We start from the raw sequence: 20,275 nt of genomic DNA, 5'->3' as shown, positions 1-20,275 counted from the left end.
ACATGACTTTAGCCCGCAAAAATGCCCATAGCTGCAGCACCGTTTTGAGTGACACGGTCATGCCGCTGGGATGCTCTTTGGCTTTGCAATAGCTGTGCAATGAGACAGTTGCTCAGAATGAAACATCTCATGCTAGAATAGCTCCTGGCGGAAGAAAATAGAGCGTCCCAGTCTGGGTTGATTTATAGAGGTGGTTAGTATTAAATTGTAAGATATATTGTTAAAAATCTAAATTACTAACATATGTTCAAATCAAGCACAATTATGGCACTGGATTTTATGTTATATAGCAAACTTATGAAGGAGTCAAAGGTCTTTAGTTGCACAGTTCAGAACAGGAATCCTTCCTCTGGCTGTTGAAGCTGGTAGATTTAAAGGTCCCATATTATGCTCATTTTCAGGTTCATACTTGTATTTAGTGTTTCTACTATAACATGTTTACATGCTGTAATGTTAAAAAAAAAAAAATTATTTTCCTCATACTGTCAGCCTGAATATACCTGTATTTACCATCTGTCTGAAACGCTCCGTTTTAGCAGCATTTTGACGGAATTGCAACGGAATTGCGTTGCTAGGCATTAGCTTGGGTCCATGTGTACTTCCTGTCAGCTGATGACATTCACATATACTCCAACCAGGAAATAAACTGTGACACATTTAGAATGTTTATTTTTAAAATTGTGTCAAGGGTCTAAATATTGTATATTCGTGACATCACGAATGGGCAGAAATCCTGACAGCTTGTTTCAAATGCAGAGTTTCTGAATACAGGCTGTGTGTATTTCCCTGTGGATTGAGTGTTTCGATACTTTCACAGTATTTATATAGGACTTAATAATAAGGAAACACCAGTAAAACAAAATATTGTCATGACACTTTGATTATTGTTTCACTAAGTATAGTATGTCATAAAAAATGTCATAATATAGTATGCCATAAAAATGTCATAACAAATGTCATAAATAATGTCTAAGTATAGTATGTCATAAGAAAATGGCAGAAAAAAGTCATAGTATGGTATGCCATAAAAATGTCATGGTATAGTATGCCACAAAATTTCTTTAAAAAATGTCAGTGTAGTATGCCATAAAGAAATCAAAATATATGTTGTAAAAAATGTCATTATAGTATGCCATGAAGAATGGAAATATAGTATATTATAAAAAAAATTCATAGTGTAGTATGACATTAAAATAATAATATAATATGTCATAAGAAAATGGCAGAAAAAAGTCATAGTATGGTATGCCAAAAAAATGTCATGGTATAGTATGCCAAAACAATAACAAAATAGTACGACATGAAAATGCCTAAAAAATGTCATAATGTAGTATTTTATAATAAATTATAATATAGTATGTTATAAAAATGTCATAGAATGCCATAAAAATATTATAGTATGCCATAAAAATGTCATGGTATAGTATTCTATGAAAAAGTCATAAAAACATGTCATAGTATAGTATGCCATAAAATGTCATAAAAAATGTCAGTATAGTATGCCATAAAGAAATAAAAAAAATGTTTTATATAAAATGTCATAGTATGTATGCCACGAAAACTGAAAATATAGTATATTATTAAAAAAAATGTCATAGTGTAGTATGACATAAAAATTATAATATAGTATGTTATAAAAAATGTCATGGTATAGTATGGCAAAAATATAATAAAATAGTATGCCATGAAAATGCCATAAAAATGTCAGTGTATTATGCCATAAAAAATATCATAGAAATTCATAATATAGTATGTCATAAAAACGTCATAATATAGTATGGTATTAAGAAAATCATAGTATAGTATGCTATAAAAATGTCATCAAAATAATATGCCATAAAAAAATAATATGTAAAAGATGTATTTAAAAAAAAACATAGTATGGTATGCCATAAACTATCATAAACAAATTCATAATAAATTATAATACAGTATGTTCTAAAAATGTCATAGTAAAGTATGCCATGAAAAATGATAATATAGTCTGTTATAAAAAAGACATAGTATAACATAAAAAAAATACGTAAAAGATGTCATTAAGTCATAGTATGCCTTAAAATGACTAAAAAATGTCAGTGTAGAATTTTATAATAAACTATAATGTAGTATGTTATAAAAATGTCTGTGTAGTATGCCATGAAGTTATGCCATATAATAGTGTGTCGTGGAAAAATGTCATAAATAAGTCATAGTAAAGTATCTCATTGAAAATAACATAGTATGCCATAAAAAAAAGAAGTCATAAAAATGTCATAGTATACCATAAAAAAATAATACAGTATGTCTTAAAAGATGTCATGAAAAACAGTCATAGTATGGTATGCCATAAAATGTCAGTGTATTTTTTTTATAATAAATCATAAAATAGTAGTCTTAAAAATAGTGCCATCAATTTTTTTTTTTTTATAGTATACAAAAATATATTATGTCATAAATAAATAGTATGCCTTGTGGATGTAAAAAGAAATGTCAAACATTGTCATTAAAAGTCACACTATGGGTTATGGAACAAAAAAAACAAGTTATTGAATATTTTTTATTGAAAATTAAGTAGACATGACCCCTCTGAGTACATTCATACAGACAAAGACACGGATTAAGTGAGTGAAGAAACAAAGTCATCCTCAGTTTTGGGAGCATCTGGGGAGCAAAAAGACAACAACAACATTAGAATTTGTATTCACATACATCTGTGACTATTACAAGAACTGCAGCAACAGGCTTTCTCAAAATAGTATGACTAATTAAAGGAGTCAGGACATGTTTGAGGGTTGCGCAGGAAAAGTGAGCTATATCATGACATTTTTATTAAATATTGTACTATAACTTTTTAGACTTTTTTTTGGCACACTATACCATGACTTTTTCGACTGTTATCGACATACTATGACTTTTTGACATACTAAACTGATATTTTTAGTATAGTATACAATGACTTTATTATGACTTTTCAACATGCTACACTGTGATTTTTTTTTTTTGACTTTTATTCAATATGTTATTACTATGACTTTTTGGGGGGTTTTTTCGACATACTGTACTATGACTTTAAAAAATGTTTTCGACGTACTATACTATGACTTTTTTCAACATACCATACTATGACTTTTTAAAAATGTATTCAACAGACTATACTATAATTATTTTTTAAATACTATACTATGACTTTTTTTTATTTTTTCGACATACCATGACATTTTCATGGCATACTACACTATGACTTTTTATAAACTTCATAAATAATGTTATATTATGACTTTTTTTTATGACTCACTATACTATGACAGTAATAGCACAAATCTCACCCCGGCCACAGACTGTTTGCCATCCTGCCCTCTTGGAGATGCTACAGGACTCTCTGTTTCAGGACCAGCAGGCTCAGGAATAGCTTTCTCCCCTCAGCTGACACCTTGCTGAACTCTACACCTCGGCAACAGCAATCATACACACTGTTAATACTGTCCATACTGTTCATGTTGTATATATCCAATGTATTCATAACCCTTACTGTTTATTCCACGTACAATTTTTTATTCTGTATATATGTTGTACATGCTACATTTCGTTGTCCCAGTATCTGTACTTTGTGCAATGACAATAAAGTTTAATTTAACTTCTAATCTAAATAAATGTTTCATAAAATACTGAAGTTTGATTTTTTTTCGACTCTTTTTTGACATACTTTGAGTTTTCTTTTATGTTTTCAGTATGCTACACTGACTTTTTTTTCGACATACTATACTATGACTTTTTTTTATTATTTTTCGACATACTATACGATGACTTTTTGTTTTTATTCAACATATTAATTAACTGTATGACTTTTTATTTTACATGCTATGCTATGACTTTTTTTTAAAAAATTCAACATAGTATAATATTACTTTTTTATTTTTTCAACATACTATACTATGACTTTATTTATTTGATTCAACATACTATACTATGACTTTTTTTATTTTATTGGACTTACTATACAGTGATTTTTTTTTCGACATGCTATACTAGGACTTTTTTGATAAACTATGCCACGACTTTTTAAAAGAAAATTCAACATACTGTATGACTTTTTATTTTACATGCTATACTATGACTTTTTTTTAAAAAATTCAACATAGTATAATATGACTTTTTAAATTTTTTCGACATACTGTACTATGACTTTTATTTTATTCGAAATACTATACTATGACTTTTTTTCAACATACTATACTTTGACTTTTTTATTTTGTTCGACATACTATACCATTTCTTTATTTAATTTTTTCGATATACTATACTATGACTTTTTTTTATTTTGTTAAACATACTATACTATGACTTTTTTTATTTTTTTCGACGTACTGTACTATAACTTTTTTTATTTTTTTCGACATACTATACTATGACTTTTTTTATTTTTCGACCTATTATACTATGACTATATTTTACTTTTTTCGACATACTATACTATGACGTTTTATTCAACATACTATATGATGACTTATTTTATTCAACATACTATACTGTGACTTTTTTTTAAAAATCATTCGACATACTATACTATGACTTTTATTTCATTCAACATACTATACTATGACTTTTTATTTTTCGACCTATATTGCTATGACTATTTTTCATTTTTTTCAACATACTATACTATGACTATTTTTGACATTATATGCTATGACTTTTTATTTAGTTTGACAAACTATAGTGACTTTTTAAAATAAAATTTGTCATACTATACTAAGACTTTTTTTCGACATACTATACTATAACTTTTAAAAAAAAAATGTCGACATACTATACTGGGACTTTTTTATCGACATACTATACTAGGACTTTATTTATTTTATTCGACATGCTATACTATGACTTTTTTTTCCGACATACTATACTATGACATTGTTTATTTTATTCAACATACTATTACTTTTTTTTTCTCAACATACTTTACTATTACTTTTTTAAATTTTTTTAGACATACTATACTATACCTTTTTTTATTTTTTCGACAAACCGTGCCATGACTTTTTTATTTTTCGACCTATTATACTATCACTATTTTTAATTTTTTTTCGACATACTATGACTATTTTTGACCTACTCTACTATGACTTTATTTTTTTCGACATACTATACTGTGACTATTTTTGACATTCTATACTGTGACTTTATTTATTTTATTCAACATACCATACTATGACTTTTTTTATTTTTTCGACATTCTATACTATGCCTTTTTTTGATATACTATGCCAAGACTTTTAAAAAAAAATTTCGACATACTATAAAATTACTTTTTTATTTTTTCGACATACTATACTATGCCTTTTTTAATTTGTTCGACATAGTATACTATGACTTTTGTTCGACATACTATACTATAACTTTTTAGACTTACTATACTAAGACTTTTTTATTTTTCGACCTATTATACTATGTCTATTTTTAATTTTTTAAACATACTATACTATGACTATTATCGACCTACTGTACAATTACAATTAGCGGAAGGCCAAACTATCAGCAACATTTTCTCTCCAACTCTGAAACGCTTCGGGGGTTTAGGACAGAGGGGAGAGAAGAGAGCTGCAAGATGAGGGCTGTATTTCCAAATTTTGGCTTTTTTTTTTTACTTTTCCACAAAACTGCCAACCCTGGGTTACCACTTGAATTACAATATGCTGAAAAGTTATCATGACATTTTTGCCGAATAGCACCAAAAATAAACTGCCTGCATTCATTTCAAGTTGAACCATGTTGCACACATGCAAACCAGCCAAGTCCAGTGTGTCCAAATCTTCTTCTCTAATGTTGTAAAATCTGCTGTGGCATCAGGAAGTACCCAAGGTGGTATTGCTGGTAGTGGTGCTGGCAAATCTTGTTGCTTTCTGTGTCACTGTCTGTTTCCCTCCTTTCCTTTTTCCAACAACGTTTCAATCTTGATGATGGCCCTGTAAATGAACCCAGTAATCAGTGATAGTTGTGACCTTCTCATTTCTAATGGCATTTCTCCCATTTCCACCTGTAATGGTGAAACTATTGGGGATATTTTAAATGCACCTGTACATATTCTCACCTGATACTGAATATTATCTAACCTTTTGAGAGACGTGCTTGCTGCTGATCCATACAACCATAATCTAATGTTGATCTAATCAATCATCATCATTTGTCCACTGCTTTCTGAATATGTAAAGCCCATCTAATTCTAATACTTTAAGTGTTTCACTCTCTCCAATTCTTGATTATATAATTTCAGCTTTACCTCATTACCAATTATTTTAGAACATTGTCTTTGGTGATATAAATGGGGATTTAAATTTGCAGTTGATAAGACACTCCTCTATTTTCATAATCCCCTCCTGCAGTTTACTGAACAATGAATCACAAATTTCTTCCTTTCTTCGCCTCAACTGCAAAAAGCAAATACCCCAGCCCACTCCCTATTTCCTTAAATACATCATTTATCATTATGGTAAATAATCAAGGGCTTATGCTACTTTGAGGTGTTCCATTTTAACAAAAAAAATTTTCCTATCCTGACTCGTATTAATCTTCCTAGTTAAGTCCTTAATCCATTTTTTTATTCAACCTTTGATTTAAAAAGTGTGATTAATAATTGTTCTCTCCACATCATATCGTATGTCTTCTTTATATTAAAAAAGACACCCACTACGGTCTCTTTGTTTATCAGTGCTTTCACGCTCTAAACATCAAGCTGGATCCATAGTATTTCTTCCTCACCTAAAGCAAATCTGAAATTAGAAATCATCTTGAATATATTACTACTCCCATATGTAAATATAGGTGGCTATATTTAAATAGAAAACAATGGATCACTATATTTCTGTTACCTCATAAATATATTATATGGATTAAAAGAATACCCTCCATTTATACTTTTAAAGATACTGATTTTAAAACATATTTGACTATGATTGAAAAAAACAAAAATTAGATTATTTAGACATTTCAAATGTATTCTTATTGTTTAACAGACCATGATTGTTTTTGTTTTTATTCATCTTTTCCTTTCCTTACATTTTATTTCTCGTATAATTTATTTTTATATTATTTTCATACTGTGAAATATATTTGCTGATTTTTTTTGTAATGAAAAATCTGAACATGTTTATGTAACTACTGTATTGAACCTTGTGAATAAAGTATGGAAAAAAATAAACAAGGCAATTCAGATTTTTGAATATATCCTTTATTTTCTATGTAATATGTCAACCTTTCATTTACCATTTTCTCCATTATTTTGCAGATGTTGGATGCCAAAGCAATTGGTCTATATAATTCCCTTGGTTTTAGCAATCTTTTCCTGGTTTGCCATAAATAACATTACTCCATAACCAGTTATCACTCCCAGTGTCATTCTGCAGCCAATTCCACCTATCCCACCTTCTTTTTCAGTTCCCTAGATAGCGCAATTAGACTTGTATTCACACCCTCATCTTCCTTTCTGAATTTAATGATTCAATTTAAAATTTCGTTCTCATTTTGGGAACATCTGAACGGCCTCTTTTAACGTTTCTACCTTGCCTCGCATAAGAATGTACTTAATCTAGCCTGTTTTTCCCCTTTTCCTCCTCGCCCTCTCCCACTTTGAAGACCAGAAATCTAAATCATCAATCAATCCTCTTCTTCTTCTTCGGTGTAATTGGCGGTTGGCAAACGGTTCTGTTTTCTTTCCTTCCCTCCTCTCTTCTTTTACATCTCGCCCTCCTTTTATGAAGCAGGTGCATAAAGGAAATATGGCACCTGATCCACACTAACTTATCTAAACAACATAAGCCAATAACTAACGTAAGCCTACTGTACGAATATAGCCTGTCAAAGTAATACATGTTGCAATAATTTATTTTAATAACTTTGTTTTGTTGAGCTCATCACCTGGCCAAGACTGTCATAATTTATGTGATGGCTGATACATTTTTATATGTATTTATTGAAAATAAATAGCATTGAAAGCCTACTACATTCTTCGTTCTTTTACTCATAGATAATCTGTGTGTTATGTTAATGCAGAAAGCTAGTTGGACTATTGTTAATATAATACTCACCAGCCTCCTGAAAATGAACTGATGACAGTGGACATCCCAGGGACTAGAATGAAGTGGCCCTTCTTTTTCCACTTGCTGGGCGTGGAGGTTGGAAAGTCACTTGGAGTAGGTGAGATTGGAGCAAATATGATTAAAAAAAGGTATTTTTATAAAAGGGTCAATATATCCTGACAGTAGAACATGAAACAGGTAACCTGAAAAAAATCCTGTGCCTCTGTGTCCTCCGGTGTCCTCCGTTGCTCCTAGGGTGACCATATTTTCAAACCCCCAAACCGGAACCCTTAAATGTATTGCACGTTAATGCTCGCGCAAGTTCACGCATGTGAGTGAAGGTTCTGCGGTTCAAAACTGCACTAAATATAAACAGTGGATCCGTTGTGTCCATGCGTAATTGTGGCTTGACAGCGCGCAACATCTCTTTAGAGACTGGGTGCGTGTGCTGGCTCTCTCTCATGCACACAAATTAATTAATGAGTGGAACATGATAAACGTCTATATAAGTATAATATTGTTATTGTAATTGTAGTGAAAACCGGGACAATTTGTTAGTGACTGTTGAAAACAGGGACATTTGAGTGTTTTACAGATATTTGTCGGGACTCGGGACACGTCAGCTTGAAACCGGGACGTCTGGTCACTGATCCTAACGGCATCTGCAAGATTTCACAGACCGGAGGAAAACAAGCAGTAAGAGCTGATCCGAGGTCCGCTGTCCATCTACTGTCTATGAGAGCCGGCTGTCAATCACTCGCGAACCCCGACCAAACGGTCAAACTAGGCAGCGCTGATCAAATATGAATCAATATTCTGTTACGTTAATGCTTATTTCTCTCCTCAAATGTTTTCAGAATCATCTTGTAGTGCACGGTTTAGCTGTAAAATGAGAACGTTTGAGACGCCGCCGCCATTGTCAAATCTGGTGAAGGAACGCCAAGTTATGGTCACATGACCAGAGCACAGCCAATAGGAATGCTCTCTCAATGAAATGACCTGTGATTGGTCAAAGTCTATAGCTAGATTTTTTAAAGCCTGAAAATAGAGCAATGAGGAGGAGCAGAAGTCTAGTTATCTCTCAGAACACTTGAATTACAATATGCTGAAAGGTTACTATGTTTTTTTTGCCCAATGATACCAAAAATGTACTCCATACTGCTACTTTAACCCATTATCATCATGAAAATATAATAAGCATATTAGTGACTATAGTAGTATTAGCTATTCAGGACTAAGGGAGGAGGCAGAGCAATGCCCTCACCTTCCAAAGAACATGTGTTCCATCTGTGGTATTGTAGTATAGCATAATGAATGTGCTGTTTACATCGTGCCTGTGGGCTTATTTGATTGAATTTGTTAATATGTGGTGAGCAATAAATATGCATCAACCTGTATTGTTTTCACACGACAGTGAGGATTTGCATTTGTGTCAAGAGTTGTTAGAAAGTAAACAACACAATTCATATTTAATCTCAACTTGAAACTTTAGTAAAAAGGCATCCAAGTCTGCCCTCCATCTGGTCTGTTTATAGGCTGAACGTGCATGACAAGAATTCAAAATAGGCCTAAAACACCACAATAATTATAATGCTAAACTGACCTTAAGCCTTTGAGGATGGGTCTAAAAAAAAAAAGTCTCTGAAAGAATTACTGTCCATATTCTGATTTACGGCATTATTCTGAAGCTTTATTTCCATGAGGCCAGTTCACCTGCACACCAGCAGATGAGAGCATTGCCCCTGAATTATTTACAGCCAGGCTTTCAGATGGTGGGAGAGAAGGAAAGACACCGGAGAGACAAACAGAGAGAGAGAGAGAGAGATAAATGATGCTCTGCAACTCCGAGAGCCCTCCTCCTCCTCATTTGTCTTCATTGACAGGCTGTTGACACAGACCTGCCTTATCAGCCCCAGAGACCGTTCATCTCATTGTGATAGATGGGACAGGCTCAAACGTCTGCCACTCCTTCACGTTGGGAGTCGTAGTTTACATTCGAGTCTCCTGTATGTACAGTTGACAGCCTTGTGTAGTGATACATGAAGCAGACAGGTTTGAAGGATTTATACTGTATGTGAGATTTAAGACACATATAGAGAGGTAGACATTCTGGAAGAAGTGTTTTCTGATGTAAAAAGTATTTCTATAATGCAACTGGTTTTATACAGTTGTAAATTGTGTAGCTCTATTGAGATTTTCTGTGCTTTGCTGACCTTTTTCTTCCAGTGAAAGCAATAAAAGCAATATACCGCCCATTCTGGACGTGTTTAAAATGTCAACAACAAGCTCTTTGAGCTGTCTCTCAATCTCTTTCTCTTCATCTGTCCAAGAGGTATAGAAGTATGGATCATAATCTCTGACCTTCTTACTGACGGCACAAACAGACAGATGCCGCTATCCCTTTATCTCTCCCCATTTCTCTTTCACCTCTCCCACAACCGCCGCCGCCAAGGTTGAGGGCTCTCTGTTTCAAGATCATTGAGACAAATAACTGTGGGTGAAACAAACAGGGACATGAACACAGGTGAAGAAAGAACCAATGTTCAGGTGAGGTTAGGATGTTAGGATAGTAAGGAGGAGGAGAGTCGGGCTCAGCCGTGCAGAACGCCAAGTCCAGAGTTGTAATCCATGGCCTCATTCATGACGGATTAAATAATGATAAAAAAAATAAAAATACTGCCTTTGGTTTTGATTAAGAATTATGGGGTTAGGAGATTAGACACAACCAAACGCTATTACATTGGACTGAGCCCAATCCCAGAATTAATCTGAATACCAAAAAAGAGAAAAACTCATTACATGAAGAGATTAAGAAAAGCTCGGTCCAATTCTCTCAGGATGCACACAAACCAGTGCACACCATCCATCGAGAGAAATGTCACAACAAAACCTCTGACTCCAGTAATTTATAAAGTATTTATATCCATTTATTGCTCTTTCCTGTTTGAAATGTCATCGCATTAGCTGGTAAATGCTAGGTCAGTTTTGAAAAAGTCCTGACATTATTGATAATGAATTGTATTAAGATTTAATGCTTAGGGTTGCTACATTAACATCCCTATTTCTATTTCCCACCACAGTCATTGTTTAATTGTTTGTGTTGAACGATTGTGTTCTTTATCCGATTCAGATTTTACTGATGGCAGTATTTCAATGATGTACACATGTACACATATACATGTCAAGACCGTTGACGAGAGTACAATGCAGGTGCACAGTAGGACTAAAGGGGATTAAAAGGGTTGGACAAGGTAGCAGAGAGACAAAGAGCATGAGTCAACTCTTACATTTCTCTTTTCTGATTAATTTATTTCACCCTGATATGAAAAAGCTCGTAATGTAGCATTAGTAAGCTCAGAACACACTGGAAATGAGGAAGATGTACAGGTCTTATCAATGAAAATATTAATTGATGCTCTCTATTCATGCTGCAGAGTTAATTGTGCTGCAGCAGCTGAGAACATACTCATCCATCATTCTGATTACCTGCAGTATACAGAGGTTTAGGCCAATGTGCTGCATGCACTGCTTTCAGATCTTCCTGGTTTAAATTTGTGAAAAAGCATTTGAGCGATGAATACTGTAAAGGCAAATTGAATTTGCAAATTTGTCATATAATATTAAATCAAAATTGTTTTCTATGGGGAATGTTTTATGAGGAACTTTTGTGGGAATGAATTGTTCTTCCAAAATAACAGTTTTTTTTAATATTATGGTCTCATGTTTTATCATAAATTAATTAATCAATGCCCTTTAAATCTTCTTGTAGGTAATCTATATAACATGTACGCTAAGCCTGTAAAGTACTTAAAGGTTACAGTTTGTAGGATTTGGCGGCATCTAGTGGTGTGGTTGCGGATTGCAACCAACTGAGTACCCCTCCGCTCACTCTTCCCTTTCCAAGACGAGTGCAAAACCGTGGTAACACCGTTCACCTCGCTCAGAGGCCATCCTTACCATAATAACACTATTAGGAGCAACGGAAGTCAGACGGCGATTGGCGGTACCACAGTTTTGCACTCTGCGGCCTTCAGGTACTGTAAAAACGCGAAAGGCTCTGTGTTTGGTTTGTCCGTTCTGGTCTACTGTAGAAACATGGTGGAGCAACATGGTGGTCTCCGTGAAGAGTATCCGCTCCCTATGTAGATATGGAGGACTCATTCTAAGTTAATGAAAACACAACGATTCTTAGTTTCAGGTGATTATACACTAATGAAAACATAGTTATGAACATTATAGTCCATTTCTGCTGATAGATCACCCAAAATGTTACATACTGTTCCTTTAAAGAGATTGCTTTTTCACTTTTTTAACTGCAAACATCCACTGAGATCCACTGTCACTACTGGGAGACAAGATCTTCCCCCCGGCTTTCAAATTTGACAACTGCAAACAGAACAAAAATGACTTATTGTAAAACAAGACTGTTACTCCCAGGGGAACAAGGAAATTGTCTTTGACCTCCTGAGAGTTCCATGCATTTAAAAAAAAACTGCTTCTCATTTTCTCCTTCACCTGATATGATACTCCCCGTATCATATCCTTTCTCTGATGCTCAGACAGCAATATTTCATGATCACAAGCATTTGTGAGGCTGTGTGTGTGTGTGTATGTTGCGGAAGGGGGTGTGAGCTGTCTGTGATTTTGGTGCTTGAAGGGTATAAAACAGCAGGTGTGTTCCTGACTTTCCTTAGAGGTCCTTATCTCTTTTCACTGGCCAGGGTTGGCTCAGCAATCTGCTCTGAAGCTACTTTGCTGCCTGCCAGTAGGCACACAAAGAACCAGGCGCACACACCGCTGCCAACCATACACAACAACAGCAAATCGTTTTTTTAAAAAATGCAAAAATCTTTTTACTTTGAAAATCAGTGAAGTTGTCATACATTTACACAATGGGAGTATCTATAAAGTGTGAAGATTCAACTCTGCAAACTGCTCAGAACAGTGAACTATACAGCCAAGAGGGAACAGCAACGGTTTATACAATGAGAGAGCTGTTATTCTCGTAGTCATCACCTGTTTTATCATAATTAATGTTGACACAAGGCCGAGACTTTGTAAACTACATCTATAAGTACAATGCTTAATGTATTATCCAGACACATAAAGACAGGGTTGATGAGGAAACAACTTCAAAATCATTCGGTGGCCCACAAACAAATGTGGGCAATCAGGTAGCAGTCTCTGATCCAAGTTCCATCAGTGCTCAGATCTCACGTGCTGGAGTCCCGTCTCGCTCCTTCCCTCTTTGCAGGGCGTTTGGGTTGACAGAGGACGCACGCTGTCCTTGCTGCGCTGTGGGGTCGCGACCTCCTCCGGATGCCTTTGTAACACTGCAGGGACATACCCAAGTCCTCCATCACGGCGCTAAAAGACACGCACTGCCAAAAAGAAAGACAATGCCTGGGTTAAGACACCAATAAAGTCATTATGACCTTTATCAACTTTGGCCATGAGTTTAAAGACGGTGTCTGTACTGTCTCAACTAGGGAATTATTGGACACAGCAATAATTGAAAGCTATACTAATCTAAGTTTAAACTGAAGGCTATGACATTTGATTCATCTTGGCAGGAGCTTGCCTGCAGCTGAATGTGAGCAGGCAGTAAGTCAGCTTTAAAGTCGGACCGGGCAGACATTCGAAATGACATAACACATATAAAATGTATATCCATCTAAAAGAGTTGTAAACTCTGTTGTCTCATCATAAAATCCAAGGACACAGAAAAGAGATGAAGGACAATGTCTGCTGAGCGACGTCCTAGTGCAGAGAGCTATGCATTCATAATATAGCAATTATTTGAAATTATCAAAGAGAGGGCCGTCTGAAATGAGAAGCCTCTGGCTTATTTGATTCTGGTAGAAGAATACATCGCATTGAACTCATTAATCTTCGATCGTGTTTATTTGCCTTTTAGTTTGCTCTCCTCCAGAGTGGGGGGTGCTCGCTAAATTTATCCCGCAAATTATTATTTGCAGCACAAACTCATCCCGTTTTTTATCTCTCGGTCTTTGCATCCAAAGACCATAGAAGGTCTTCCTCCTTCATCCTCAGGCTTTGCCTAAGGCTTCTCAGACGAATGTGGCTTCCTGCAGGGTTTCCCACGAATACCAGTAACACTCGGTATCAGTGGAGAAAACCTACCTGGAACCAATCTGAGAAAGAGGAGCAAAAACCGTAGATTGAACATAAACCATACTTACTCACCTAATAGGAAGTAAATAAAGTATGAACTTTGATGTAATTTACTTATAATATCCCATAATTAATGTTTCTTGCCACCTGGCAGTACCAGGGTACAATAAGTAATTTGCAACAATTCAGACCTTGTTAATTCTGGTCTTATAAGGTATTTTATCTATATTTGTCTAGTAGTTAACATACTTATTTTATGTACACTGAATAAATAATAAAGGATAAAGGATAAAGGATTTAAAGGATAAATAATCCTTTAATAGTATCAATTATTTTCGTAGTAGTAGGGCTGTGTATTGGCAAGAATCTGGCGATATGATACGTACCATTATACAGGAGCTACGATTCAATATATTGCGATACTGTAAGCAAGGCGATCTATTGCGATTTTTTAAATCTAATTTTAGGAAAACTGTCATAGTATAAAGAGCACACAGCCGTATGCATGAAATCTGAGTAAAAAGTTAAAAAAAGTCCCTGTTAACACCAATATCATAGCACTACTTTGAGAAGGCACATACAGTCAAAGGATGCATCTCTTTGCGAAAGAAATAAAGTATTGACTGAGTTAATCTTGTAAACTATTAATTAAAATTGATACAGTGTTTTTGAGGATTGATAGAGCATCACAAAAACAAAATATCTTGATACCAGATATATTTTTACATCCCTACTATGTAATGGTTAATATATTCTACAAACTACTAAATACTTTCTTGTATTTTTTTACTACATTTTGGAGAGATTAATCTTGCGATGGTAGTAGATGACAATGTCAGTCCAGGGGAGCAGGGAAGACCTTGAAAGTCAGTATCCCTCTGTGATCCCATCCATCATTACTTCAGTTAAAATGTTCTGCAGTCCTTATTTATGAAAATTACAACTGTACTTTTGGCTTTAGATCTGTGTCAGGGGACATCATAACTCAACACGTTGTTCCATTACTGTTATCCAAATTTCCGCCAACCAAACCAGTCTACCAACGAGCTTAATGAGGAAGAAATTATTCAAATAACTTTTCCTATCTTTTGATTTCCCATAAGGCATTCAGAGTCTTCCTCTAAAGTATACACGAACGCCTACTGACACTTCACTGAATGAAGCAAAACTTGCAGGAGAGATGCAGAGCTCTGCGCTGTTTATAGGAACTTAAATGCCACATTTTTCAAACTATCTTGATTTCTGATAAATGTGTGCTCAAAAGGACACAAACAGGTGACTCACACATTTTTATAAAATAACTTGCAACTTAAAAAAAACAAAAAAAAACAGATGTCCTGAGTGTTTTTCCTAATAAGAGTGTGTATTTTGAGGCTTTCATTAAAGTGCTCCTTACATGCTGTATAACAAAAGCAACAACAAGAGCTTGTTAGTTCCTAAGAAAGTCTATTACTGCTTAAATATACCCAATTATACAGCATAAAACCACACAGTAATCGTATTCAACTTTGTCATAATTTAACATTGACCTTGGGGACGAAAGGAATACATAGTAGCAAGAGGGTCAGGTATTGGAGGTATAATGGTAATTGGGATTGGCTGACACAGGTGCAGATATACTGGGGTATTTTCAGCAGGGGGCAGAGAGAAGGACACCTAGTTACAAACCTATCATCTAGAGTGTGTATGTGTTGTAAATGTGCTGCCATGGCTACTCTGTGTCATCCCCCAGCAGCCTGCCGCTCTCCAGATCAGTAGATAAGGAGGTGCCAGAGGAGGAGGTGGAGCCGCGCCGCTGGAACTGACGGGACTGCACCCCGTAAAAGAAACAGAAGGCCTGACACGAGCATGCACAGAAAAAAAGAAAATGGAAGGAGAAAAGAAATCAAAACAGAACTGTAAAAACAAAGAAAAGAAAACACAGCAAATAAGACACAAAAGCAAAGAAATGAATCATGTGAATGGTATTGTTTTTCTTTGATAACAGTGTGGAAAGGGATGTTCCTGTTCTCGAAAGCAGATAGAACTCATGCTTCTGCTAAATAAGACTAATAATTAGTAATTTTCATTTGTACATTCAGGCATAATGCAGTACTGATGACTTATGGTGACATGAATGATATATGACATACAGGTATATGGGCATACTGTATGAGAGAGAATTAAAATACAAAAATAATAGTGAGTTATCTGTCATTTTGAGCTACCAACACACCACTTCTTTACCATATTTAACCCAGTGTTTACTGTGTAGGACTGTCAGACACTGATAAGTCATAAATCCATCTAGTCCCTTTCTTGTTATTACCACCAACAAGTGCAAATATGATTTTGAGTTAATTAATTTTGATTAAGCAAACCACATCTAAAAGCACGTCCATAGTTAGAAAATATTAATTAGCAAGAGACAAAGAAAAACTAAACAAAACATTACTTGTCCTTTGTCTCTGAAAATGTGTGTGTGAATAAATTTGCATAAATAATGTCATGTCTTTCAATACTTGTGATTATAAACAACTTAAAATTAATTTAACCGCATCTTTTCTTCGACGAAAAACTAAGTTTCCTCGGAGCAGAGACTTTTACTTTTAATCTGGTCATTTGTTATCGCCGCTTAGCAGAAGAACAGCAGCTCCTCATCCTCACTCACCTCCTCTATGTCGGCGTTCCTCCGAGCCTTGTAGATGAACTCTCCGATAGCCACGAACACGGAGAGAACCAGACCGGCGGCCAAGACGATGAAGATGCCGCCGATGTTTTCCACGCCCAGAGCATTGGCCTCCTTGTTGTCCTCCTCTGGACAGCCGTTGCCCCTCCACCACTTCTCCTTCATCATGTGCAGCTTCCCTTCCTCCTGCAGCTGAAGGATAGCAATGGTCACTTTATCCCTGTATGGAGACCCTGCAGAAGACAAACAGAGAGACATTAGAGCACTTATAAATACATTTGAATGTCCCATTACTAAAATAAGGCATGGCAGCCCTGCTGAGGCACCCCTCTGTTTACAGTGAAACAAAAGCATTTTCTACCGTGCAATTTAAGCCTTTGCTCGGAGAACAGAATTAACTGTATGAGACAGGAAACGTGAATCTGCATGTATCTTGAGGATATAAAAGTCCAATTTGCATTTGTAATGTTTATCCAAAATGCATTTCAAGTAACATCACCGACTACAAGCAGTCCAGAGATCAGGTGACTGCAGGAGACATGGATAGGGCCAATGTGTTGAAGGAATTAAATCACGTTTAATAGGTTCGAGAAGGAGGCTTCTGCCCCCCAGAGCATTCCCATCCACTATCCTCCAATGACACCCCAGGGCCTAAAACATATGGGACATTAAAGCCTGTTGATCAGATAAGAAAAGAGCTGAATAGACTCAATTGTCAGCTCAGTGGAGCTCAGCCCCCGCACCGCTGCAACTGCCCTAAGGGCATCAGCCAGTTAAGCTTTAACCCAAACCTGAACCTGCCAAACACACCAAACAACAAAAAGTCACAGTGTAATTGGAGGGGGAAAGTAAAGCCATCACTGGACGCCCTGCACTTTGCCTACCAGCTAGATATTGTGGTGGAGGATGGCATCATTTTTCTGCTTTGCATCGTGATTTTTGGTTTGGTTTTAATGCCATATCACCCTGCCCTGCTCTGGACTACAGTTATGGACACAAAGGTAGATGCTCCTCTTAGTGCCATAGATTAAAAATCATTCAAGAAGTCAGCTACAACATCTACCAGGAGTATCGCAGGTGTTCACCTGTCTCCCTTCTTGTTCACCTTTCACAGCTCTGCCTTCAGATGAAACTTGCTAGTTCTTGTACCGGTCAGTGAGAAGTGAAGCCAATGCTGAAGTGCCTTAAACTTGCATTCTTTCTAATAGCCAGCAGGGGGCGACTCCTCTGGTTGCAAAAAGAAGTCTGATAGTAGTCTGATTGTCTATGAGAAAAATGAGCTTACTTCTCACTTGATTTATTACCTCAGTAAACATTGTAAACATGAGTTTATGGTCTAAATCGCTAGTTTAAAGTCTTCTTCAATACAGCATGATGTTCATTTAGTAAATTATGGTCCCATTTAGAGTCAAATAGACCATAAAGCAGGGGATTATTTAGGGCGTGGCTACCTTGTGATTGACAGGTCACTACCACGGCGTTGTCCGGTCTGGGAGTTGTCCGTGTTTTCGTCTTACAACTTTAACCCTTTCATAGTGTGTTTTCAGTTCATGAAAGATAATTGTAACATTTTGGTGCACAGAAAATGTCTTATTTAGTGTTTGGTTGTACTTAGCTCCACCCTCTTGTGTCACTTATGGTTGCAAAAAACCAAGATGGTGACGGCCAATATGATGAAATCGAGGCTTCGAAACGGCAGTCCACAAACCAATGGGTCATCACGGTGGCTACATCCACTTTCTTACATACAATCTATGGTACCAGCAGGGAAAAGAGGCTGAATACAGACAAATGCTGTGGGCTGAACCACCTGTAGCTCAACAATAAACTGGACTGGATGAGCAATTCCACTGTCCTCTAAAAGAGTGTCAATTTAACTTTCTGAGGAGGATCTGGTTGTTTGCTATCTGCAGTACTACGCTGCAGATATTCTTCCACTCCGTGATGGCCATCATTATATCCTACACGGTAGCGTTCAGGGTGAGAGCAGCCGACAACCTTAGAATCAACAAGCTCAACAGGAAGCTTGGCTTGCTGGTGTGAGTGGAACTTGAGTCTCTGGTGGAGGTGTGTCAAACTACAGAGGATAATTGGCAGTGCTTCTCACCCCATACATGCCATCCATACGGCTGCTTGAATCCTACTGGATGTCCTTTGTTTCTGTGGCCATCAAACTGTATACAACTCCTCCCCCTGCTGCTGGGAGAAGAGCTTAGCAACCTCTGAACTTTGGCTTTTGTATATAATAATTGCTCTTCTTAAACCTCAACACTTCACCTTCTTCTATTGTATATTGCATGAGAAATCCTTAGTACAGCTATTTCCTTTAGGATGAATATGTTGGTATGATACTATCTCATCTAAGAATAGAGTTGATAAAAGAGGTAATAATTGCTATGTAATGTTATAGAGTATATAATTGTCATAGATACTGACAGCCGATGAACATCTCGTGGTAATTACAGAAATTAAGTGGAGGGAGGTGGCTCCGTCCTTATTTCTATTCGTCGTGCCCATACATATAAATTAAGGCTGTCAAAGTTAATGTGATAACGCATTAACACAAATTGGTTTTAACGCCACTAATTTCTTTAACACATTAATGCAAACGATCTTTCAAAGGTTGTAGCGGGCTCAATTTTAAAGCTAGAGCGAAGATACTGACATCATGAAACTAGAAAACCTGAGGAATCATAACTTGCTGTGAAGGAGGCTAAATAACGCTCCAAATTTATGCTAAATTTGCAGAGGAAAAACTGTCATGGCCATTTTCAAAGGGGTCCCTTGACCTCTGACCTCAAGATATGTGAATGTAAATGGGTTCTATGGGTACCCACGAGTCTCCCCTTTACAGACATGCCCACTTTATGATAATCACATGCAGTTTGGGGCAAGCCATTACACTAACACACTGTCAAAATCTCCCTTTAAGGTACATTTTGAACAGATAAAAAATGTGCACTTAATTTGCGATTAACCACTATTAACTCTGGACAATCATGCGATTAATTGCAATTAAGTATTTTAATCAACTGACAGCCCTAATATAAATGTATGCCCTGTACTTGTCAACCTGCATATGTTCTTGGCAAAGATCAGCTGTGCTCAGCAACAACTACCCCAGTTTAAAAAAATATATTTTAACTGGCTCTACATTTTTTTAAACATCTTGAGAGGAAAAGCGAAAACACAAGAGAGAGACAAGATGTTAAGCACTGCTTAAGTAAACATTCAAGAGCACCAACAGCAGACACGGTCCAGCACGTTGACTTGCTTCCAGTTCTCAAGTTCTCAATCCAACAAACTGGCCTGAAACCTCACATGAACATTTACACTGAACAGCTGGCAGAGCTTTTGGATGGAAGTGCATTTGCATGTTAGCAGCTCTGTACTTGAACTCCTGAAGAATGAAAATGCAAATTCC

At 35.9% G+C, this 20,275-nt stretch overlaps 1 protein-coding gene across 5 annotated transcripts in view; it reads right to left on the bottom strand.

Annotated features, from left to right (window-relative positions):
• Positions 1-12,876: 12,876 nt before the first annotated feature.
• Positions 12,877-20,275, bottom strand: part of grik1a (glutamate receptor, ionotropic, kainate 1a) — a 43,577-nt gene continuing 36,178 nt past the window's right edge. For 3 of the 5 annotated variants that reach the window (XM_074610617.1, XM_074610619.1, XM_074610621.1), the window contains 2 exons: positions 16,834-17,084; positions 12,877-13,429 (listed from right to left, as the gene is read on the bottom strand). In XM_074610617.1, coding sequence (XP_074466718.1) covers positions 13,262-13,429; positions 16,834-17,084 — 419 coding nt within the window. In that variant the 3' untranslated portion in view covers positions 12,877-13,261. Of the gene's footprint in view, positions 13,430-15,851; positions 16,021-16,833; positions 17,085-20,275 lie in introns of all 5 variants that reach the window. The other 2 variants (XM_074610618.1, XM_074610620.1) reach the window with 1 other exon arrangement.

This window comes from Sebastes fasciatus, chromosome 16, assembly GCF_043250625.1.
Source record: "Sebastes fasciatus isolate fSebFas1 chromosome 16, fSebFas1.pri, whole genome shotgun sequence".
Lineage (NCBI taxonomy): Eukaryota > Metazoa > Chordata > Actinopteri > Perciformes > Sebastidae > Sebastes > Sebastes fasciatus.
The sequence above is the reverse complement of the archived record's forward strand: the minus strand, read 5'-3'. Positions and strand labels throughout refer to the sequence as shown.